The 23,726-nt window shown below is 55.3% G+C and overlaps 10 protein-coding genes across 10 annotated transcripts; 2 read left to right on the top strand and 8 right to left on the bottom strand.

The window, feature by feature from the left end:
• Positions 1-602: 602 nt before the first annotated feature.
• PG997_009911 (uncharacterized protein) lies at positions 603-1,190 on the bottom strand (the record flags this gene model as incomplete). The annotated part of the gene is made up of 1 exon (XM_066814226.1): positions 603-1,190. The coding sequence occupies one exon, from the start codon at positions 1,188-1,190 to the stop codon at positions 603-605; it is 588 nt and encodes a 195-aa protein (XP_066666188.1).
• Positions 1,191-1,892: 702 nt separating this feature from the next.
• Positions 1,893-2,983, bottom strand: PG997_009910 (Oligosaccharyltransferase subunit Ribophorin II-domain-containing protein; the record flags this gene model as incomplete). The annotated part of the gene is made up of 4 exons (XM_066814225.1): positions 1,893-2,132; positions 2,204-2,491; positions 2,562-2,760; positions 2,850-2,983. 4 exons carry the CDS (start codon positions 2,981-2,983, stop codon positions 1,893-1,895), a joined length of 861 nt encoding a protein of 286 aa, XP_066666187.1.
• A 453-nt stretch (positions 2,984-3,436) lies between these two features.
• PG997_009909 (peptidase family M28) lies at positions 3,437-4,681 on the bottom strand (the record flags this gene model as incomplete). Its single annotated transcript, XM_066814224.1, has 2 exons — positions 3,437-3,938; positions 4,035-4,681. The coding sequence occupies 2 exons, from the start codon at positions 4,679-4,681 to the stop codon at positions 3,437-3,439; spliced, it is 1,149 nt and encodes a 382-aa protein (XP_066666186.1).
• A 938-nt stretch (positions 4,682-5,619) lies between these two features.
• On the top strand, positions 5,620-6,549 carry PG997_009908 (short chain dehydrogenase; the record flags this gene model as incomplete). Its single annotated transcript, XM_066814223.1, has 1 exon — positions 5,620-6,549. One exon carries the CDS (start codon positions 5,620-5,622, stop codon positions 6,547-6,549), a length of 930 nt encoding a protein of 309 aa, XP_066666185.1.
• Positions 6,550-7,023: 474 nt separating this feature from the next.
• On the bottom strand, positions 7,024-8,583 carry PG997_009907 (CDP-alcohol phosphatidyltransferase; the record flags this gene model as incomplete). Its single annotated transcript, XM_066814222.1, has 4 exons — positions 7,024-8,049; positions 8,140-8,265; positions 8,354-8,463; positions 8,562-8,583. 4 exons carry the CDS (start codon positions 8,581-8,583, stop codon positions 7,024-7,026), a joined length of 1,284 nt encoding a protein of 427 aa, XP_066666184.1.
• A 1,696-nt stretch (positions 8,584-10,279) lies between these two features.
• On the bottom strand, positions 10,280-10,993 carry PG997_009906 (uncharacterized protein; the record flags this gene model as incomplete). The annotated part of the gene is made up of 3 exons (XM_066814221.1): positions 10,280-10,681; positions 10,748-10,836; positions 10,888-10,993. 3 exons carry the CDS (start codon positions 10,991-10,993, stop codon positions 10,280-10,282), a joined length of 597 nt encoding a protein of 198 aa, XP_066666183.1.
• A 2,914-nt stretch (positions 10,994-13,907) lies between these two features.
• On the bottom strand, positions 13,908-15,134 carry PG997_009905 (glycoside hydrolase family 43 protein; the record flags this gene model as incomplete). Its single annotated transcript, XM_066814220.1, has 3 exons — positions 13,908-14,853; positions 14,914-14,999; positions 15,054-15,134. The coding sequence occupies 3 exons, from the start codon at positions 15,132-15,134 to the stop codon at positions 13,908-13,910; spliced, it is 1,113 nt and encodes a 370-aa protein (XP_066666182.1).
• A 1,450-nt stretch (positions 15,135-16,584) lies between these two features.
• Positions 16,585-16,991, bottom strand: PG997_009904 (uncharacterized protein; the record flags this gene model as incomplete). Its single annotated transcript, XM_066814219.1, has 2 exons — positions 16,585-16,815; positions 16,881-16,991. 2 exons carry the CDS (start codon positions 16,989-16,991, stop codon positions 16,585-16,587), a joined length of 342 nt encoding a protein of 113 aa, XP_066666181.1.
• Positions 16,992-17,516: 525 nt separating this feature from the next.
• Positions 17,517-21,312, top strand: PG997_009903 (uncharacterized protein; the record flags this gene model as incomplete). Its single annotated transcript, XM_066814218.1, has 2 exons — positions 17,517-20,526; positions 20,579-21,312. 2 exons carry the CDS (start codon positions 17,517-17,519, stop codon positions 21,310-21,312), a joined length of 3,744 nt encoding a protein of 1,247 aa, XP_066666180.1.
• Positions 21,313-21,693: 381 nt separating this feature from the next.
• PG997_009902 (uncharacterized protein) lies at positions 21,694-23,491 on the bottom strand (the record flags this gene model as incomplete). Its single annotated transcript, XM_066814217.1, has 3 exons — positions 21,694-22,359; positions 22,400-23,107; positions 23,144-23,491. 3 exons carry the CDS (start codon positions 23,489-23,491, stop codon positions 21,694-21,696), a joined length of 1,722 nt encoding a protein of 573 aa, XP_066666179.1.
• Between the last annotated feature and the right edge of the window lie 235 nt (positions 23,492-23,726).

The raw sequence follows: 23,726 nt of genomic DNA, 5'->3' as shown, positions 1-23,726 counted from the left end.
TACGGCTGCGGCTGCTTTTCCGGTATTCGCTGCTGCTGCGGTTGTTGTAGTTAGTGGAGGTGATGACGGCTTCCTTCGCTGCGGATGGGGCCGGTCCAGGGTGGCTGCAGCAGATGGGACAACGGCAAGTTGGTATGAATATGGTGGATGGACGGCAGTAGGTTGGGTCGCTGGAACGGCATCTGGGTATATCATGTTGCTTTGATATTTTAGGTAATTCCCGTTTCCCTAAAATGTTCCGTGCTTTGCATGGGCTAGGGATGTATCTCGTGAAAAGGGGTAGAGCACATATTTGTATACTGTATCGATGTTCGAAAATTCCCTCGGGCATGGACACCCATATTCTCCATCATCACACATGCTTCATAAACCACCTACAAGAACGGCGAGGGCGCTGCCTATGTAGCCACTTATCAGGATGACTAGCGTTGCTCAGAGATGGCTTGGAAAAACAAAGCTGAAGGTTCTCTCACACCGGTCGACGAATTTTTCATATCTAGACTGATGACAGAGGGACGAATGAAGTTATATTAGTAGTACTTGCCCATTGAAGAATGTCTCCCCCGACCTATCCCCCATGTGACATCCCCTTTACTAAATTCTTAGCAGTTCTTCGGAGGAACACAGACCGGACCCTTCTGAACCACCCGCGACTCGGACTCCTTGAGCACCGCAACCGTATTCGTCGCTGCAGTCTCCCCCTCTGGCCCTGATGATGTATCGGGATCCTTCGAGGAATCGGCATACGTCTCATCATCATCCTCCAAGTCAGAATCCGATAACTCAAACAGTATACCAGCTTCCCGTCCGCACATAGCAACATACGTGAGCATCGCCGTCTCTTCTTTCCCAGTTACGTCGACTGTTGGATCCGTTTTAGCAGCACTTGGCTCTTTGTTGGTGGTCTTCTCGTCGCTCTTTGCTCCGTGTTCCATGTCTCCTCCCGTCGACTTGTCCACTGCCCCTTCTTCCTCTGCTGCACTGGATTTCTCGGGCTGCGGATACCCATCACCCCCGTCTGCATCTTTCCATGCTGCCGTAGTGGTCCACTTGGCCGTAAACGCCTCGGAGCCGTGTGGTTCGCGGATCGTGAAGCCGGCGCGAGGAGGGGGTATGCTCGGCATGGGATAGTAGTCCACGTACGGACGTCCATAGGAGGATGGTTGGTCCTTGGGTGATTGCTGGCTCATGGCGGACCTGACTCTCTTTTTTGTCTTTTCCGAGGGTAGTTTCTGGACGTCTCAACTCCCTGCTGGTCCTTGATTTTAGGGGAGTGTATTGGTTTTGGCTGCCGATAAACGTGTCGACGTTTCAATGCTGCAGCTTGATGAGAGGCAGATAGAAAGAAAAGATGTATTTATATCCACTACCATACGATAATTATATACTCCTGCCAGGAGATGGGCAAAAAGGGGGGTGAGGTATCTCATGTGTAACGATGATTGGAGGTTGCGCCTAGATAAGACAGTGAGCGTCAGTCTCAGCAAGGTCGCACAAGATGACTACAATTGATGCATGGGGCTACAGTAACAATCGCCAGGCGCATCGTCATCTATATTCACGATCATTTGTACATGTAGGTCGAAGTATTCAAGCATACAGTATACTTGGTTTACTCGGCGTGCATTCACCAAAGACATAGTGCTGCGAGAGCATAGCTTGGGAGTAAAAACATGGCCTAGGTGACTGTGTCGACTCATTGTGAATATTTCACTGAATACCCTCGAGTCTCATGTATTTTATTATACAATCCTTTTGTCTACCTCGGTGCTTTCATATACACCCCGCCACTAGATACTCATCTTGGCGTACTCAGGGGCCACCAATTCGGAGGGGCTGCCGAAGCACAATGGAGTCACCACCATTGGGAAAAGCCAGGGACACGGTTTCGATTACCTCTCCCCAGCCAGACGTCGGCCCTGGACTTCGCCAAGCGCCTTGGAGCCGCTCAGCAAGGAAACGACGCCGACGACGCCAATGACGGGCAGGACTTGGAAGAGGTTCCAGGTGCTGTAGTACATGTAGAAGACGAATTCCATGGCAATGATGGAGCCGTAGAAGATGCCGTGCGAGACGGGGGCAGTTGAGAAAGCCTTCTGGAGGTGGGCAACGTTTCCACCAAGAGCGAAAGTCTATTCGAGTTTGTTTCGTTAGCATGCAATCCTTTTCTCCCTCCAAGCGTCGTTGTCCCAGCTGTACATACCGCAATCAAGAGAACGGGCACCATGGCGGCCACGATCAGCGCAAAGACCATGGAGATGACCTTCGGGGGGCTCTGGGGGTCGGCCTTGAAGATGTGGTGGATCTCCTCGAGCTTGCCGTAGCGCAGCGGCTTCTCGTACACGGGCGGGACGGCAAGGGGGTCCGGGCGGATCTCGACGTCGAAGATGCGGTTGTTGTAGCCGGTGGACGAGCCGAACGAAGCCAGCGTCAAGGTGGCCTTGAGGGGCTTGGTCGACTTGAGGAGCTGCACAGGGAGGTCGGAGTGTTTCTAAGAGCACACACGCGCACGTTAGCTTTCAGGCCCGGGTGGCACGCCGGCATTGGTGCATATGACGTACAAGTTCGACCGTGGCCTTTCCATTCTCCTTGGTGGTGAAGACGAAGGGAGCTTCCAGTCCCGTCTCGGGCTCCTGGAGGGTGAGGAAGGCCTGGTGAGGTCGCTTGGCCTTGCCGCCCTCCTTGGCCGTCAAGATGATCTTGAGGGTGTCTGTGCGACCGAAGTCGACCGTCTTCTTGGGGAGGGACTTTTCGCTGAACCTGTAGATAGTGATTCCCAATGGTAAGCAATTGCCACTACTACTGCTATGGGCAGCCGAGGGGGGAGGGAGGGCCAGCCAACAACATACTTCTCCTTGACAGAGCCATCGGCCTTCTTGCTGCCGACGGCCAGAGTCGCCTCGTCGAAACCCCAGGACGAAGTTGCCTGAGCTGCGCCGGCAGCCAGGAGCAGAGAAGGGACCAAAGAGCGAAGGAAGCGCATTTTTGCTGCGGTGTCGTGTTTGGCAGCTGTTTTTCTGGTTGTAAGGATGAACGCCTTGCTTCAAAATACCTAGGTCACTGTGTTACGGGCCCGGACTGCACACCATCTGAACACCTATCGAAGTTTAGCTGCGGCTCCAGTCAATTGAGCATGAGCTTGCTTCTAGCTGACGTGGTGGGAGGACAAGCAGACAAGGATGGTGGGTTGGGTGCACGGTCCAGACATATGGCAGGGGTAGGTACTGACTGCACAGTAACAATAGGTACTGTGTTTTCCATAGAACACACTGTGACCGATGCAAGGAGACACACCACTAGCAACCATTAACAGCACTTGTGTTTGCTTGCATATGATGTTTTGATACATGAAGAAAACTATTAGTATAGTTCGAGTATTTTTTTTCTTTGGCGATGACAGAGTAATGCTTTCGTTTTGTATTGGGCACTTGTGCTATCATAATTCCGACCTCTCCCGGATCCCATCGTCAGCTTCAACCAGATACTCGCCCACCTCCATCCATTCCGCCGCAAACGCCGCCACGATTTTGGCCCAATCATCCACCGTGGCCGGGTCCAGGTGCGCCGCATCGTCGTCCATGGTATGCCACTGTGGAGGAAACGGTGTGGGGATGACGTGCAGGATCGGCACCCCGCGCTCCATGAACGGGATGTGGTCGTCCTCGACGTAGCCCCGAGTAAAATGGCCGGGCTGCTTCTCGGCTTGCGGGAGGAAGGGGTGCTGCACCTTGGACCGCAGGAGGCCCAGCTTGCGCATGCGCGCCTCGATCTTGGCCATGGCCTGGTACGACCAGTGGGTGGGCCCGAAGTATGAGGGAACATGAGGGTCGGCGGCGCCAAGCAGATCCAGGAGGACAAAAAGACCAATGGCTTGAAGGGGCGTGCGGTATGTCGACATGGCCGGGTAGATCTGTGAGTCCCACGCCTCTGCCATAGCTCTATAAGAGGGAAAGAGGAGTCAGTGTTTTGCTGCTGGTAGTAAAAACAAGCCCTTGCATAACCTTCACGCTGGATCATCTGTCCAAGAAACTTACCTAGCCCCGTACAGAGAATCCGTCTCGGACCATGTCTCAAACGCCTCCTCGCCGTCGAGAAGTATGATCTGCACGCCCTTCTCCTCCTCGAGTCCGGACCCGGCATCGCCCGACGCCTCCATAGCCTCCCACTTCCTCGACAGCGCCGCATCGATGCTGCGCGCCGCGTGCAGAAGCATGGCGCAGGGCGCGGCACTATCAATAGCGCCGATGAAGCCCTCTGGCCGGTACAAGCTGTCGTAGTGCGCGACGAGGCTCAGGCGCGAGACGTCGCCCGCGCCGGCCCAGGGCGGGTCGCGCGTGAAGACGAGGCTGGAGAAGGAGACGTCGCGGTCGCCGGTCGCGGGCGTCTTGGACGTCGAGTTCTGCCACTCGACGCGCCAGTCCGGCAGGTGCGCCGAGAAGAAGCGCACAAAGTGCCGCTGCACCGCCAGCGACCCGGGCGTGCCCGGCACCCGCGGCACCAGGATGGGCGCCAGCAGCGCGCCCTTCTTCACGTCCAAGTCGCCCGCGCCGCTGGGGATCCGGCGCAGCGCGGCGTCGGATAGCTCATCGTAGGCCAGCACGCAGGTGATGCAGATGCTGAGCACAGCAAGTAGTAACGCCACACGGGAGAGAAGTGTCGCAGGTCTGCCTTTGCCGGCCATATTGGCGTTGGCGGAGCTTTATGTAGAAGTGCAGCTGTTCTACCGAGTCGCGCACATAGACTGCGATGTAAGAGCTGTTTTAGCAATGCGCAAGGTACATGTTGGTTGAGGTCGTACGATGGTATAGTGAAGGCCAATCTGGCATGTATTTGTTGATCGGGATTGAATTCTCCAATGAGGTGTCATTCTTCGAGCGCTAAAATTAACCTTAGCAGGTCTGCTTGAACTTCAATGTTACAGATATCCACCCGAGCTAGGTATCATTCAGCTCTCCTTCAAGCAAGAACATCCGATTCAAGAAAACAGTCTACTGGAATCAATTGCGCTTGTCTCTTTCCGGAACGCAGATGATCTAGCGACCGAGTGAAGCCCCGCGCCGACAGTATCCCAATGATGCATGCAGGCTGACGGTTTGGCTTGGCTCGGTTAGTGCATCCCTTTGTCTTTCGGCGATCTCTGCAAGAGCCTATCGCCGACAGCCACAGATCCGACTGCCATCGGATTTGAAGCAATTCAGATCATGCAAAAGCTGCAGCTACCTGCATTTGGACTTACCAAGATTCTCGTCTTCGCATACTAGTCGAAAGAGCGAGCTACGTGCGGTCTTAAGTACATAAACCCGTGGAAGAGCACATCGATGGCGCTGTGTAATAGGCATGCTCATGATGAAGAGGCATAGTCCTGCATAGCCGGCGCCTCCCTCATGAGCGGCGCAGAGCCAGGCGGCGCAGGCTCGACGAGTATAAGTAGAGGTCTCGACCCCTGTACTGTTCCGACCAAGAGAAGCAGAACAAAAGCAAGCATAACTTTAGTTTCTACATATAGCAACAGAAGAATAGCCAGCTTAATAGATCACCAGTTACTACGTCATACTATAACCTCCCAGCCACAAACCTCAACACAAGAACTCACCCCTTTTCTACTCACTGAACATCACCATGTCGTCCTCCACCCCCCAAACCCCCAACGTCTGGTTCATCGCCGGCGCCAGCTCCGGCTTCGGCAAACACCTCGCCCTCGAAGCCCTCTCGCGCGGCGACTCCGTCATCGCCGCCTCGCGGCACACCTCGGGCCCCGCTCTGTCCGACCTCTCGGACCGCGGCGCGATCCTCCTCGACCTCGACGTGACGGCCTCCGACGAGACCATCCGCGCCGCGTTCGCGCGGGGCGAGTCCGCGCTCCTCGGCTCGGCCTCAAAAGTCCACCACATCACCCACTTCGTCAACGCGGCGGGCTACATCCTCGAGGGCCCGATCGAGGCCGCCTCGCAGCAGGAAATCTTCGACAGTTTTAATGTCAACGTCCTGGGCATCATGAACATGACCAAGAACGAGATCGGCTGGCTCCGCAAACGGGGCCAGACGCGGCGCGGCCAGGCCGGCCGGAGCGTCATCGCCAACTTCGGCAGCTTGGGCTCCTGGCGCGGCGGCCCGGCCTTCGCGTACTACGCCGCGGCCAAGTGGGCCGTGTCGGGCTTCACCGAGTCGCTCGCGGCCGAGGTGAAGGAGCTGGGCATCGACGCCTGCGTGATCGAGCCGGGCTACTTCCGGACCGGGTTCCTGAACCCGGGCGGGGGCCACCGGATCACGATGCGGGACCCGCTCGACGCCGAGTACACCGGCACCCAGGTCGAGCACCTCCGGGGCCTGCTCGAGCAGGTCAAAGACCAGCAGCCGGGCGACGTCGTGAAGGGGTGCAAGGTCATCGTCGACGCGCTGACGCGGTCGGGCTCCGCGCAGGGCAAGGAGGTACCGGTGCGCCTGCCGCTGGGGCAGGACTGCGTGGACGTCATCGAGGGCAAGATGGCCGAGACGCAGGCTCTCATCGATGATTGGAGGGCCGTCATCACCAAGACCGACCACGAGTAGCAGACCTGACATGAAATATGTGGATAGACATACTTACAAGGCTTCTGTGCTTAGATTTGGCGAGCATTGCGTATCATTAGATTTCTTGAGTGTATCACCTATCCACGCAGACATATTTGGATTTATAATCGATCGTTGATTTTATTTTTGGACTTCAGAGTCCTATGCTCCTAAGTCATTACTCATGCTCAAAAGTCTATATGCCAATAACCGCCAATGCTCTGTACGTCCGTCCGTCCTGTAAGACCACGCTGTATGCAGTAGTTGTTTATTAAAAAGATATACCAAGAACAAGACCGACCACCGGCGGCCCGCAAAAAGTCGACGCTCTCCTATTGGAACGGCGCTGGCCTTCTTAGTTAAAACCCTAGTCGTGAGTGAGGTATGAAGCCTCATACCTCCCATGCGCACGACAAGGCTACGGCGGAAAAGAATAAGTCTACACCGACAGCTATCCAATGATACGGATAGATGCTACAGTTCCTTCTTTCCGTTAGCGGCGGCGGCTGCCTGCTGCTCCTGCTCCATCTTCCTCTTGTTTTCGAGCTGCTTCTCGTGGGGGATCGTCAGCGCATTGATGCCCAGGAAGTCGCAGATGGCATTGACGACCAGGAAAGCCCAGCGGAAGTACACGACGCAGGCGAACACAAAGTAAGCACAGAGATAGTAGTATTCGTGATCGGCAGAGATCTGCGCGAACCCGAACCTGGGCAGGTTGCCCAGCACAGCTCCGCCCACGAGCGGCCACAGCATAATAGTCCAGTAGGGGAACGGCTGCCGGGTCAGATGCGCCAGGATCATCTTGGTGGTCATGCGGCCGAAGACGAAGGACATGGTCAGGCAGAACAGGACCAGGTGGTTTTCCTCCCGGAGCGTCGAGTAGGGCGAGTAGAGCCAGGTTCCGATGGACAGGGTGTAGATCGCCATGGGCGTCCACTCGAGAAAGACCGGAGCGACAGGCAGGTTGTTCGCCCGACGGGCCTTCACGACGTTGTAGACACAGAAGGGAATCTGGCTAGTCACCAGCGAACCGACGATGAGCAGAATCCAGATGTCGCGAATCGAGTACTCGCCGACGAGTTGGTCGTATCCCAGCAAGAACTTAGGCCCCAGAAGCTCAATGAACGGTGTAGTCCAGATATCCGGCCCGTAAATGCCAGACAAGGCCATGACGGCGCAAGCGATGAGCAGCCCCTCGGTGGGTCCGTTGATGACGCCGAGGTACAGCGTATGCGTGTGGTAGGTCTCCCAAGTCGAGAAGAACATGGGGAGGCACGGGCACAAGGCAGTGAAGACACCCGATTTGGACGTTCCCAGGGCCATGGCGCCCGTCTCCAACAGACTTGCCAGGGTGCAGTTCAGCGAATCGATGCCGTGGTCGAAAAGCTCGCCTAGACCGCTCGAGGTGCCGGTTCGCCGGGCTTGTTTGCCGTCGATGTTGTCCATGGTCTGGTACATAAACAGACCAAAGGCAAAGCTGAGGTATATCCATCCGGGGCCCTAGATTGATTAAACACCCATCGTCAGTCCAGGGGACGAAAAGGGACGCGGCGCGTCGTCCAAGCGCAAAGGGAACAGGAGCAGGCATACCGGTCCGACCAGGTCGGGGATAAATATCACCAGCAAGCCGATATTAGCCAGGATAAAGAAGAACCCAATCAGGGTGACCATATTCGGGGCCAGCCATAACGGAAGGAGCTCAACGACGGCGTTCCACTGTAGCACTTCTCAGTATATTGTTCTTCGTTTTGTTTCCCTGGCAAAGGGCAGGGTCAGGGCCAGGGTCGGGCAGGTGCATGCGTACGTAGGGTCGGAGTATGTAGTGGGACACTGGCGACAAGTCGACGGCCGAGTACTTGTACGATTTCAGGTGGATCAGGGCATCATCCGAGATGCATTCGGCGGCTGCCGTTCCTAAAGGAGCGCCATGACTGTCAGTGCCAATGCGTGCGAGAGCTGCGAGGCGCAAAGCCGAGGGTCGAGGGGGATGTCTCGGAGGGGGCAGTACCTACTGCTATTCTTGTTTGGAGCCATATTTGCGTTAAGGATACGGGCGATCTGGTTTGCACCTGAGCGCAGGCAAGTCTGTTGGTCGCTGAACTTTGGTCCTGCAATAGCCGATTTTCGAGAAGGGCGGTTTTAAGGGGTCGGTCCCCTAAAGTAGGTACGTGGAGAGCGCGGCGTGGAACTTTTCCTGTACGCGATTTGACATGTGAAGTGTGTCCTCTTGTGATACTTGATGGATCGCCTGCAGACGTGGACTCGAAATGATTGTCTAAGAGTAAAGCATGGTGGATAGTGAATATACTGGCTTGGGTAATACAGACGCGACTGGATGACGGGAACGAAACAATCGGTGAACGGAGAAGTTGTGCTAGTTTTCGTTGGAAGGGCGGCGCCGTTGAAGGTCGGGAAACGGGGATTAAGTATATTAAAGCTGCTAGTGGGGTCCTCTGTTTTTTTCTCTCTTCCCCCTTCGTCCTTCGTAGCTGTCTTGACATCAATTCGATCTTTCCTTGCTGGCTGCCTGCCAAAAGATCAAGGCATGGAGGGGCAAGAGCCACATGGTTCTGCCGATGATTCCGATGGCCCTGAAATGCGCTGTCTGGCCCATCATCTATGCCTGTTCTTTCTTTTTGTTTTCTTGGATGAAATCACCACACGAATCAGGCATCCTATCGTGAACCACGCACGCGTCTGTCGTTGGTTTCTATAGGCAAAGTTTCGCACCGATGGCCCTACTTTGCTAGACACGTTACCTAATGAACCAGGGGTGGAAGGGTACACAGTCCCAGGGTTCCGTCCAGGCACGAACGACACTTTACATGTGATACCCACCTCTCTTGCTAAGCACGTTAGGTATGTATTACTTAGGTGGGCAAGCTGCCACCAATGAGCTTGCGGCAAACAGCATTTCGTGATGACTTCTCCGAGAACACCCCAATATCCCGCCACACGTATTTATTGGGATTGCCAGGCTGCATCATGCAGTTTGTGGCAACTGTTGGGCATGGACTGCCATATCGATGGCTGCTGTTTGTAGCTGACAGCCCACTTGAGATAAGTCACCAGGATGGGGTGCTTATCGTCAGGCAGTTTGTTCCAACTACACGTACGCCCGTCAATGTTTGCCCGAGTGTTCCGCGGCCCGTGGCACTATTTACGTATGACACCTACATTAGTGCCATATGTCATCCAAGGGGCATGACGCAATCATTTGAAGTAGAGAACATTACACCCGCCTAATGACTGATTCTTCAGCCGATGAGTGAAACAGTAGTAGAATGCTCCAGGGCCTGGAACTTGAGCGTTCCAAATCTCGTAGTAGTATTATTATATACCTGGCATCTTGGCCAGTTTCGCTGCGTTTGTTGAGCTTTCATATCAAAATGAATGTGGCTTGTGTAACCCAGATAGTAAAAGGACAAAACTCCGGTTCTACCAGACACGTCTCCGTGACAGTCCGGTAGTCCAACATGCTCCAGTGGTATGCGACAATAACCTGTGGCGTATTCTCCCACGGCATGATCCCATGCTCCAATGCTGAATTAATTAACAGACGCTGTTCTCACTCTTGTGAGTTGGTCGTCCCATTTTCCCCCGACTACCAAGGAGCAGTCGACAGCCCGGCCCGGATCGGGGATGTCAACCACCCCTGTATCGTTCCGTCCATGATCGGACGAAGCAATCATCATCATCGTTACTTCTTATTGCCGTATGGCATTTCCGTTTATAGGACGTAGCCAAAGCCCAGAACCATGCCGGCGGCGACAGTCACAAGACTGAAGAGACCGCCCATCTCAAGAGGGGCGAGAGGGGCAGCACCCGACTTGGGCTTGTCTGTGGAGCCGGCAGGGTCGAGGCCGTTGTAGACAACGTTGGAGTCCGACGGCGTGGCGCCCGACGACGTGGCCGACTCGGTCGCACTGGCTGTGCTGTTGGGCTTCTGGGGGCTCCGGGCACCACAGGGGTGGTTCTGGCGGCAGTTGCTGGAGCATTCGTTGTTCGATCCGCACTTGGCCACGCACTGGGTTCCCCACTCGGTGCAGGTGAAGTAGGGCAGGGTAAGGGTGTATTCGGAGATGTTGGGTTGCTTGTTGTCGGCGCAGACACATCCGTACGTCAAGGCTTTCTGTTTCTCTTGTGTTAGTCGAGGCGAGGCCTAAACACTTGGGCTTGCACAGGCTGGAGCACTTACGGGATCGCAGGTGTTGGTAATGGGCTTGCCGCTGGACGTCTGTTCGCAGATAATGGGGCAAGTGCTGATCTCGGAATCGCACCAATATCCTGGACGTCGTTAGTACGTGGGTATTGCAGAATTGGAAGCGGAAGGCCTACTCCTTGTGCTCATGGACACACTGCTGGGGTCAATGACATAGTCGGCCTGGACAGAGGCGACCAGCATAGTGGCAACGGCCACGACGGTGGTCTTGAACGAAGGCATTGTGTAGATGGAGGCGAGGTCGAGTATTGTGATATGGGTGAGAATGCTTGGGCTCTTTCTGTCGGCTCAGGTTAGCAGAACGACTCCAACATGACGGACGAGAGAGTTGATCGGTTCGACCCACGGCTTGCCGAAGGGCCGTTGGTAAACGTCTCAAACTCCAGTATAGCGGCTTACCTTGTTATTGGCCTCACACGCAGCGATCGATGAAGGGTTACAAGCACGATGCTCTATTATCAACCAGCAAAGGGATGGGGTAAATGATATATGCAGAAGATGCGAAGAGAAGTAAGAAATAGTGATGGACCGGGAACGAGTGCAGGTCACAAGATGCAAGGCAAGGCAAAGCAGGTGCTAGATGGGGGAGAAGAAGTCGGAGCAAGAGTGACGGGGAGGGCGAGGGTTTCTATCTACATGTACGGAATACATACTGTACAAACAGTCCGGGGTCATATTACCAGCAGAGCTTGGGTAACGGTGAGAGGGAAAATAATACAATAGGAGCACACCTACGATGCCATTCTACGATCTTAGCGTGACATCCCAGCCCCTCTAGTGCCGAATGCTCAAAGTTGATGTGCGAGTGGCAGGGATTGCGATAGAGCGAAGCAGCCACCAGAGCGACCAAGCTTGCAGGCGACAGGCTAGACAGGGGAGGTCTGAGTGGGTAACGGTACAGTACATGCTGGTCCTGGCATGGTTCCGAGATGCACATTGCACATCCCAACTCCAGGGTCCTGTTTCTTTTGATAGCTGCGATACACCAACTACCTTCCTTGCATAAAGTACTCTGGACGCGTGCGCCGAGCGTAAAACTCCCAGGGAGCCCGTTGTTTGTCAGAGGGACAGACTTCAAGGTACCCAGAGCCGAGATGATGTGTGTCATAATGCTGTATTGTTGACAGACACCCAACCTTTCTTTAGTGGCGGTTGTCTTGACGCATTTTGCCCCGATGGCTTCGCAACGCGAAACGTGCGTGCCAACGCCTTTCGCAAGTGACTTCAATCCGTCTGGTCGCACACTCGCGCTCTCGAGAAAATGGCGCCTCTGGCAACGGAATCCGGCCGATAAACTCGTAAGTTCGTAATACAGTGTGTAGCAGTAGCAGCAGCCCAGTGGAAGCACCTCGTTCTTGCGGAGTGGCACTGCACTCATCGTGTTGGGAAAAAAGATGGGGATGGGGAGAGATCGTGTGTCTAGGGGTCATCCTTGTGCTGCTGTCTTACACAACCGACCCCGGCCTCGTTCCCTTTCTCTCTCCCCAAAGTCCTTGAGCCTCCCCAGCTGCTGGTCGCTCCCTAGCTCGGTTTCTAGACTGCTCGGATGGCGCACTGTTTGTTCAGTTTAGTAGCCTAGTGTTTGTTGGCTCTTTGGCTCTTTCTCTCTCTCTCTCTCCAGCATCGGGCACACTGATCAACTCTGCACCGTAGATCTTTAGGCAGACAATCACGGCAGATGTGGTGGTTCGTGTTGACCTGACCGCTTCCACTTGTTGGAAACCGCATGTTTCCCAGATCGGGGTCCTGGAGCCAGGCGAAGGAAGCGAGGAAGTTCCATTGAATGCACCCTGCGAAAGAAGCATGCTGTGGAGCGTGTCGTGGAGAAGCGGCCGGGGCAGCTTATCATTGGGCTAGATCCTTGGCTGGACGCCTGAATCGGTAACTCTGATACGAAGAGAGAGGTGCGAAAGGTGGGATGATCTGACGGGACACCGCACACGAAGAAGAAAGAAAAAAAAGCCTACATAACATCCATAACATCCACCATCCTTTTTGCCGCCATCCAGGGCCGACCCTCGTATTGAATGACTCTAGAGTGTTCGTTTTGCATACGACATCGTCAACAGAGGGGCTGGCTTGCTGCAACCGCTGTCTATTCGGGACAAGGCGTACGCACGAAGAGGGTGTGCGACGTTTCTGCCTGCAGGCAATTGCGCGTCCCAAACACACGAAAGACAGACAGACGGTGGAAAAAACAACAAGAGATTGATTGATTGATGCGCACTTTCTCCGTACATACATGCTGATACTGACCTTGTTACTTTCTTTGGAGTAGTATCTGCTGATAGTCACCTGTGCAATGGCTGCGGAGCAGATGCTCAAGGCACAGGCATTATTGGCTCTGGTAATCTGACGGTGCAATTCCAGAATGGCCTGTCTCCCGGGTGCGTCCCCACTCTACGTGCTACTGCCGCTACTACCGCCGGTGGTATTGCTATCAGCGACAGGGCCCCCCAATCTGCACCCAGATGAGGTACGGTAAGTATTCATCAGTACGTATTCTCCATGTAGCATCGTCCTGGCTGGCAGGCTGCCCTCGCCGTCCGCTGACCAAACCTTTCGTGTTGTGTCTCTCTACCTTAAGTCAATTGGAGGCGATGTCTTGTTTCTGGACAATACGAATTGCAACGTTAGAAAAGTATAAAAGGGTTGCAGTGTTTCATCCAGATCGTATCGAGTTGATCAACTTCTTGCAGAACAGCCTGTTGGATGGTGATTTCCACAACCTGACACTAACGAAAGCTTGGCACTCCCGCTTCGTGGTCCGTCTTGAACCGGAACCTCCCACTTCCCGGACATGGCCAGGGGCGAAAACTTGGATTATTCCCTTCTCCTATCCATTCGTCCCGGGGCTTAGCAGGCGGTCTCTCAAAGCTTCAACTGTAAATGCAACTCTACTAAGTCAATACCCACCCGTTAATCATCATGCCTCATCCAATTATGTATTGCGATATATATACTATATTCGATATAGCTGGAAAAACAGACGGGAAAGGAGAAGGGCGCTTAATCATTTCTAGACATTATCATTTAACGGGTCGTAACATTCTTCATCGACCGCGAAAGCCGTAATAATACCCGTGGTGGGGATGTGATTCACTCCCATTTCTCCCAAGTGCGCTTCGACACTTGCCTAATGGCCTTCCAGAAGCGCTGTCAGCGTCTGCAGAGGGTTGCCACGCTTCTTCCGCTTGTTGAGCTTCCTGCGAATCCGCGCCATGAGACCTCCCTCTCTGGCCTTGACCTTGGTGGCGTGGCCAGTCCCGCCGCAGTATAAGCCCATGTACGGGCCGCCCGCCGTGAAGAAGACCTGCTGGCATCGAGCCTTCCTGTTGCTCCAGCCGTCGGCGGGGTCGTCCGTGCCGTGGAACACGCAGAGAGTGGTGTCCCCACCGGCACCGCCAGTACCGCCCCCCAAAGACACGAAGTTGCCGTGCCCAGGCCCATAGGGGCCCTTACCGCCCCAGCCCGCCTGGAGGAGGGGTTCCTGGCCCTTGGGCCACGCCCGCGGATCCAGGGGGTCGCCACCGCTATAGTGCAGCACCGCCAGCTTGTACTCGTGCGTCCAGCTGCCCGCGCACGAGTAGACGATGCCCTTCCAGGCGCCGTCGGGCGAGCTGAGGAACTGGGGGCCCTCGTTGATGCCGTGGTCGCCGTTACCGTCGCGCGAGAACTCCCACGGCTGCTCGGGCGCGCTGATGACCACGGGGCCGCCGCACCCGTCCGCCGCTATGGTCGGGTCGTCGAGCTTCATGATGAAGAGCTGCTGCACCAGGTCCGAGTCGTCGTGGTTGTCCAGCGGCCAGCCCGAGTACACCATGTACAGCTCCCCGTGCAGCACGAACACGGTCCCGTCGATGGCCCATTGGTCCGGCATGCCGTGGATGCGACCTAGAAACTCCCACTGGCCCTGGGTCGGGTCCTCGTGCGCGGGCGGTCCTCCCAGTACGTACATGCGATGGCTCTTGTTGCCATGCTTAGGATGAGCCGCGGCGTAGTAGATGTACCATCTCCCGTAGAGGGCGTGCAGTTCAGGCGCCCACAGGTCGACCGAATGCGCAGTGCCAGGCGGCGGCGTCCTTCTGAAATGTAAGCACAAACGTAACCAGGCGAGAACGGATCTGTTTGAGGCTACCAACCATACGATCTCCTTCCTGGCTGTTTCTTCAAAGCTTTCGAGATTCCTCGAAGCCCATATCTCAATCTTGTTTCCGGAAGTAAACGTCTTCGCATTGGGTCAGTACCACGTTAACACTGCAGCTTGCCGTGGAATGCATACCAGATAGTAGTTGCCATTGGCATAGACCATGAAGGGGTCTGGCGTGCTGACTGATGTGAGCGTCTGGCAAGAGTGGTCCATACTGGGTTGAAGACTTTCTTGGCCCGCAAGTTGGAAAGACCGCGGTGTCAGGGCGAACAATCAGCAACTGAGTTTGCATCGTCCGTGTTTTTGATTCCTTTGCACATCCCCCCCCACCACAAAGGTGCCCCTTAGAAGGCGGGTTTTATGACGTAGGCCTGAGGGCGGATCTTGCCCAATCTCCCCAGGGTAAGGCTTGCTCCCACTGAAGCACGGATAAGAGTGTATCGATATTTGCTTTCCTTCTCGGATTCCTGCAGGATGCCGACGATGAATGTGGGGAGGTCTGATAGTTTTGAGTTGGGCTAGGAAACGCAGTTTGGAACGTATTGGATCGATCGGGTGTCGTGTTTCAGAGTTTCATATATTATAGTACAAAAGGTGACACCAAGAATAGATAAGCACTCCACTAACTAACGGTTCACTACTAGAAGGATCCCTGAAACTCGATGACATTCAAGGTGCCTTTCCTTGAGTCGCGATGACTAGCTCTGTCGTAGCCACCACTATCAGTCGAAAACAACAGGAAGCCGGGTCCTCAAGCTTAGTGCCAAGATGCCCAACCCCCTTAGGGTGAGTACTTGTTCAGAGTGACATAACCTTGATTTGTTATTCCCAATCGATCAACATATGGTGATTACTGATCAGTCTCTACTTCTTCTAATCATTTATTCCCAAGGGCTCTCAAATTTGCTCTGGTGGTTTCGCCAAGGGACAAACACTGCACGATCTCATGAGATAGCCCGACGCAATGAACACCTTGCTGTTGTTGACGATGGATAGTCTTTGCGAGAAGATTTCAGGCACGTTCGTACATCTTCTTTAGGCTTCTCTTCCATGTCCATCGAGGTATGGCTCTGTCAGGAGCAAGACTGTAGCTATGCTACCGCTACCTATCCTCATGTCTTGTTCAACGTTTTAATCCACACCCACAATAGAACGAAAGGGCTGGTATGCATGCCGGAAGCCACATCAGTACCTGTCATACTTGCGTAACCAGGCGAACAAAAACCGTTGCCTCATGCATATATGCAACTGCACTCCTGTTACACGACCCAGCCTCTCACTTTGCTATCTTCAGCCCTTGTCACCGGCCTCGCCATGCCAAAAACACATCATTATTATGCTGACTGCAAAGCCATGCGTCTTCCGACATATCACACGTGCAGTACTTGCTTAGCCTGATAACAATTCGGCAAGAGACGCTTCGAACAAATCCCTTGTACGCGAAGCCGAGCAGCGTTTCGGCCCGCGCGAACCCAAAAGCCGCAGAGTATGTCGGCTTATCCCGGTTTCCGGCCATGGCATCGGTTCCCAGGCTGACCAGGATTGCGGAAACTTGCTTCGCGCCGCAATCGCAAAAGGCCGTCGCACATGACAGCCCCAGAAGAGCGTTTGCTCCGGGCTTCCCAAGTGGTTTTCACGAATAGTTCAAAGGATTGAACCAGCCTCAGACGTAGAGCGCCCTCTGGCCCAAGGCAGATTTGCTCTTCATTTGGCTGACGAACTCCTCGACTTCCATCTTGACGATGTGCTCGCCGGGGACGACAACCAAGCCCAGGTACCTCGAGGTCATCTCCGCCTTGACAGTCCCTGAGCTAGAGCTTGCTGCTGCTGCTTCCAATTGCTTCTGCGAGGGTTGTCGGTACTCATGGGTGAGAGCTAGCACAACATTCCGGTTCTGAAGATCCAGTCAGCTGTAGATCCTCACAAGATGCCCATGAGTAGCGGATTCGGATTACCTACCGCATCAGTGCATTTAAAAGTGCCCACAAACATCCTCGAATCTGTCGCATAAACCCGTAGGGTTTTGTTGATGAGCGAATTGAGATATACCTCAGCCTCGGAGGACTCCATTGTAAGTTGGGAAAATGAAGCAGGAGGGGACAACCCGAAAACGCCTGTCAAGATTGATATTAAGTGCGATAGTAATCGAGCCAAATTCAACAATACGCCACGGCCCAAAGCGATGCAGATGGTGATCAGAGATGTTCGGAGGGGCATCATCCAGCATTGGTGCCAAGTGGGATGGGACGCTTATCGATTACATACATTGATCAATTGTACGGGTCCATGCTACTAAGAAGTACTTTCAATTAAGCAACCCCTGTCAGTCGCGGTGGGACGCGCTAAAACCGAGTCATCGTCATCGCCGCAGGCAGAAATGCCATCTAATTACCTAGGTAGGTAGATGTGCTTCATTCTTCATATCTCGCCGGCCTCGCACTACTTCATATTCTCAAAGTCGGACGAGCTCATTTGTCGTACAACTCCTCTGACTACCCACCTAGCCATTATGTTGCCGATGACTACTTGTCTGGCAAGCCCGAGATGAATGCTTATTGCCCTTTCCCCATCCGAACTTGCCTGTGTTAGCCCATCATGGGTGTTAACGGGCTCTGGACCGTCGTTCAGCCCTGTGCGCGACCGACGAACCTCGCCACCCTCAATCGCAAGCGACTGGCCGTCGATGCCTCCATTTGGATATACCAATTCCTCAAAGCCGTTCGCGACAAGGAGGGCAATGCGCTCCGAAACTCCCACGTCGTCGGCTTCTTCCGGCGCATATGCAAGCTGCTGTGGTTCGGTATCAAGCCCGTCTTCGTCTTCGATGGCGGAGCCCCGGCGCTCAAGCGACAGACCATCACGAGCCGAAAGCGACGCAGAGAGGGCAGGCGCGAGGATGCCGTGCGCACCGCCGGCAAGCTGCTCGCCGTGCAGATGCAGCGCATAGCCGAGGAGGAGGGCGACAAGCGCCGGAGGCAACTGGAACTAGAGAAACAAGGTGCCGCCCCCGCGCCAGTAGAAGAACCCGTAGAGGAGTTGCCGTCTGCCGACCAGCTCGTCTACGTCGACGAGATTGGCATGGATCAACAAGAACGGCAGCAGAATCGAAAATTCTACAAGCAGGATGCATACCACCTGCCCGAGTTACCAACCAATATCGACGGAATGGGGAAACCCGATGACCCACGCATCATGAGTGTTGAGGAACTCGAGGAATATGCTAGACAATTTCAGAGCGGCGAGGACATTAATCTCTACGACTTCAGCAAAATTGACTTCGAGGGCGAATTCTTCATGAGTCTGCCACCGGCAGATCGCTATAATATCCTCAATGCCGCCAGACTGCGCTCTCGGCTCAGAATGGGCCTGAGTAAGGAACAGTTGGAAGAGATGTTCCCCGATCGCATGGCATTTTCCAAGTTCCAGATCGAAAGGGTGCAGGAGAGAAACCACCTCACTCAGCGGCTCATGAAGGAAGCCGGGATGACTGGTACAGACCTCACCCTGAACGGGAGCGCCCGTATTGCCGGTGAAAGGGACCGCGAATACATCCTTGTCAAGAATGACGGTGCCGAGGGCGGTTGGGCTCTCGGTGTCGTCAGCCGCGAAAAGGACCTGGGGGAGATACACAAGCCAATTGATGTCGATGAGTTACAGTTCCAATACCAGGCCAAGAACGAAGAGGATGACTGGGAGGATGAGGATGACTTCGAAGATGTGCCCATCGAAGGGTTGAACAGGCTACCAAAGATCTCAAGCCAAGTTGCGCGATTGGCTGAGCAGAGACAGCAGTTCCTGGACTCAATGCACCAGAATGTCCACAACGACGACTTCACTGCAGCCGATGACGAAGATGACTCCTTATTCGTCCAGGATCCTGATGCTGCGGTTGACAGTCTGTTCGAAGCCCGGCCAGGCAATGAGCTGGATGGCGACGAGGAAGAGGACCTCAGCCGCGCTATCGCCATGTCGCTCCAGAATCAACACAGAGCTACGGCAAGTCCGGATAAAGATGAAGACGAAAGAGATTTCGAGGACGTCCCCGCCCCAGACTGGACACAGAAGGCTGTTGAGCCACCAAAGCCCGTGACAGCGGCAAGCGGCAGCATGATAGCTCACATGGTCAACAATAGAGCGAACGCAGCTATTCCCAAAAGGCGACGTAGCGATGCTAGCGACGATAGCGATGTGGATCTTGGGGCAGCCATGGCTGCAGCAAGAAAGAAGAAGAAGACAGCAGCCGCCCCTAAGCCACGGCCCGTCGTTCCATCATTCGCCAATATCAAGAATCCATTTGATGGGCCACTACCATTTGAGAAACTCGACTGGAAATCCAGCATATTTGGCAAGAAGCCGGAACAAAGGCGAGATCCACCCATCGCGAGCGAGAAGGCTCGTGGAGAACCCAACGACGACGATCTTGCCGGCGGTTTCGAAAGGACCACCGAAGACGATGAGGAGGATTTGCCTGGTGGTTTTACAAAGGATGACGAAGAGCAAGATGCCCCACGGCCACTGCCACCTTGGATGACACAAGATGCGTCAGATATTCGTGAGGCAGTAAAAGATCAACGCGAGCGAGTTCGAGAGATCAACGAGGAGGATCGCCAGGCCGCCTTCGAAGAGGAGAAACGCCGCCGCAAAGAGGCTATAATAGAAATACAGTCGTCAGACGATGATGACAGCGATGTCGAGATTATTAACGCACCTGCAGCCCAGCCAAAAGCCCTGCCAACAATTCCCAAACCAAATCAACTGTCGCCAGCTTCTCTCACGAAGATTGATCCGCCACAGCCTACGACAGATACTATGCCAGATGACTCTATACCTAAGATCACCTCCGAGAACGCTGAAGCGAGTACAATTGAGGGCGCCACTGACAGACCAAACGAAGACACACAGAGATCGCCATCCCCGGAGCCAGACTTCGAAGATGTTGATATGGGTCCTGCTCAACCGTTGGTCGATGACAAGGAAATGGGAGACGGTAGTCCGGAGCCAGAATTTGAGGACGTCGCCGCCCCAGAGCCAGAGCCAGTCAAGGATACTGATATGCCGCGCTTGGGAGATGCTGATGATTATACTTTTGAACCCGAAGTTGTTACGACTGACGTCAAAGAAATGGACGGAGAACTCTTTGTTAATGACGACGAAGGCTCCGCTGCTGAAGACGACTTCAGTGACCCTGAAGATGAGGAGCTGTTTGCTCAGTTGGCCGAGGAAGCTGAAGAGCATGCGAGGTTCGCCAGCCAACTGAACAACAAATCGGAACAGGAGAACCAAGAAGCGTATGAGCGCGAGCTAAAGGCTTTACGGACGCAACAGAAGAAAGACCGGAGAGATGCTGATGAGGTTACCCAGATCATGATAACCGAATGCCAGGCGCTATTGCGATTGTTCGGTATTCCTTACATCACCGCCCCGATGGAGGCTGAAGCCCAATGCGCCGAGCTCGTTCAGCTGGGACTGGTGGACGGGATCGTGACAGATGACTCCGATACATTCCTTTTCGGTGGCACGCGAGTCTACAAGAACATGTTCAATAGCAACAAGTTTGTCGAGTGTTATCTTGCAAATGATTTGGAGAAAGAGCTGTCTCTGTCGCGTGAGCAACTCATCTCCCCTTGCGCATCTGTTGGGGTCTGACTACACGGAAGGGCTTCCCGGTGTCGGTCCCGTCACGGCCGTCGAGATCCTCTCCGAGTTCCCCGGCCGCGAAGGCCTGGCGGAGTTTCGGGACTGGTGGCAAGATGTGCAGGTCCAGAACCGGCCCAAGGAGGCGGACGCGGGATCCAAGTTCCGGAAGAAGTTCCGAAAAGCGCAGGGGACCAAACTGTTCCTGCCGCTGGGTTTCCCCAACCCGGCCGTCTTCGAGGCCTACCTCAAGCCCGAGGTCGACGACACCCCGGACCCTTTCCAGTGGGGCGTGCCCGACGTCGACGGCCTGCGCCGCTTCCTCATGGCCACCATCGGCTGGAGCCAGGAGCGCACCGACGAGGTCCTCGTGCCCGTCATCCGCGACATGAACCGGCGCGAGGCCGAGGGCACACAGAGCAACATCACGCGCTACTTTGAGGGCGGCGTCGGCGTGGGCGCCAAGGAGGCCTTTGCGCCGCGGCAGCGCGCGCAGACGAGCAAGCGCATGGTCGAGGCCGTCAACAAGCTCCGCGCGAACGCGGTTGTGGCTAACCTTAGCGAGGAAGCTCCTTTGGAGGCCGCGGCTGCTCCGGCGGCAAGTGGGAGAGGCCGCAGGGGTAAAAAGACTACGACTGTTGTGATTGACGATGGCGAAGAGGGAGATGCAGATAATGTCGAGGACGGCGGGGATAATACGGCAGAAATTAGACGGCCTAAGAAGAGAGGCAGGAAGGCTAAAGATACGGCGGCGTGAAGATGCTTCATAAGGGAGTTCAGGTTTGTTGAGATTACCTTAGAGTGGTCATGTATTGTTATGTACGATTTCTATCTCGATACCCGATATAATTCCAGTCCTCAGCTGTCCTGCGCTGCACACCCTTTTCAACTCTGAAAACCGCAAGGCTTCCTTAACCAATTAAGGGGCGCTATGGGAACACTAGAGTCAATAGAAAGACCTGATGTTCAGATTATACGGGGCACAGTTATCTTTCTGCTAACCTTATCTATGGGAAATGTTTCCCAAAATACTTGTTTATTGTATCCTTCGATACCAGTAAATATTTCATATACACCAGCCAGCCAGTCGGAGAATATACGAGCTAAATCATGCAACAGAGCAAGATGTTCACACATTTTAAAGGCTGTAATCTCTGAGGATAAAAGAAGTGAGCTGTTCGGTCATGGCGTACAGCGTCGCCTGCGGGTGACCGCCCAGGGGTATCGGTACAATACTCGCGTCAGCAACCCTCAGGCCTCGGACGCCGAGCACCTTGCCTTCCGTATCGACAACCTTTCCCATAGCCGCCGTGCCGCCGGGGTGCGCATGGGCCAACCCGGTGCGTCGGATCCTGTCCTCGAGGGCCTCGGGGCTGGTGTCCGCTGATAGTGGAACCAGACCCGCACCGCTGTCGTTGCCGTCTGGGCCGTCTCCTTCTCCTGCTGCTGCTGCCCCTATTTTCCCGACAAAGGAAGGGGGCGACTCGCATGCCACGATGCCCTTCATGGCGCTGGTTTCCAGCATGGCCTTCAGCGTCGTCTGCACCGCGTGCACGAGCGTGTCGCGGTCCAGCGCCGTGGACAGGTGGTTCGGCTGGATGCGCGGCGCGTCGCCGGGATCGCCCGACCGGATCGTCACGGCGCCCCGCGAGGTGGGACGGAGCAGCATGGTGGACGTGGCGATGTGCGAGCCGTCGATCGGGATGCCGGGGATGGGCGGCACGTACATCGTGATGACTTCCCAGGTGTTCCGCGCGTCGGCGTCGGACTCGGGCGGCGTCTTGGCGGCCTGGTGGTGCTTCTCCTCCGTAATAATCGAGGCCGGTAGGGGGTTGGGACACGACCCAATCCCAGGGGAGCGGGCTGTTGGAGAATTTCGGGTCCTGCTTCTCCTGGAAGGCGGCGTTGCCCAGCGCGTACCCGAGCGAGGGGTCGCGCAGGCGGTAGGCCAGGTACAGGGCGAAGTGGTCGTGGAGGTTCTGCCCGACGTCGGGCGCGTCGCGCACGACGGGGATGCCGTGCGCTTCGAGGGTGGCGGAGGGGCCGATGCCCGAGAGCATGAGCAGCTGCGGCGTCCGCAGGGCGCCGGCACAGAGAATCACCTCCTTCCGCGCCGCGATCTTGCGGCCGTCGGCCAGTTCCACGCCCGTCGCCGCCACATCACCGTCGCCGTCGTCCTCCGAGAAGATGACGCGGCGGACGAGCGTGTTGGTGTAGACCCGGACGGCGTTAGCGCCGCCGTCGAGGGGTACACGGACTGGGCCGGCTGCCGCATGCCGTCGCGGGCGTTCTCGTACATTTCGGTCAGGCCGGTGTTGCGGCCGTTCTTCCGGCGGGGGTTGGAGGGCACGCCCAGCTCGGCCCAGGCGTCCCCTCACTGGCTCGCGCAGAGGGTACTTCCGGATGCCCGACTCGCCGACGGATACGGGAGAAACGTGCATGGGGCCGTTGAACCCGTGCTGCTCGGCGTCAAGTTTTTGGTCGTCGCCAACAGTAACAGCAGCTTCATCAGGATTGCCCGAGAAGAAGTATTCTGTTTTGCGAAGCCAGGGCTTCAAGCCGCTGTAGCTTCAGCGTTCGTCTCCAACCATCTCAGCCCAGTCGTCGTAGTCGGCCGCATCGGCACGCAGCCAGCCGCCGAGGTTGAGGATGCTGCCCCCGCCCAGCACTTTGCCGAAGTTCAGCGTGTGTACGCGATCGGCCGTGCCCGGTACCGGCTCAGTCTGGAAGGAATAGTCGTAGTCGCCCCCGAGCAGCGACAGGCCGCTCAGGAAGCCACCCGCCGCAGGGTTGCCGGCCGGGTCGGATCCCGCTTCTAGCAAGGCGACTTGGGGCTTCTTCCCATCCTTATCACCTCGGCTTAAGCGTGACGCCACGACACAGCCGGTGAGTCCTCCACCCACCACGATGTAGTCAACATCAGCTAGATCAGACATTGTTTCTAGTCTTCCACTGCGCAGAAAATGTTGAGAGAATATTACGAAGAGTCGGTACAATGCAATCAAAGTCGATCCCTTTTTGTAGCCTTGTTATCCTGGCCCCTTGCTTCTTTGGCGTTAGTTTGAGTACCTACTATCTTCTAGCTGACGAATTATGCGCCCAACAGGACAGAATGCCTCCCCAAAGGACGTCAGCACTTGTCCCGTTCTGTCAAGGCGCGGGGGAGCTCGT

Source organism: Apiospora hydei, assembly GCF_038363865.1.
Source record: "Apiospora hydei strain CBS 114990 chromosome Unknown utg000007l_segment0_segment0, whole genome shotgun sequence".
Taxonomy (NCBI): domain Eukaryota; kingdom Fungi; phylum Ascomycota; class Sordariomycetes; order Amphisphaeriales; family Apiosporaceae; genus Apiospora; species Apiospora hydei.
Note: the sequence above shows the minus strand (reverse complement) of the source record. Positions and strands in the feature narration are given on the sequence as shown.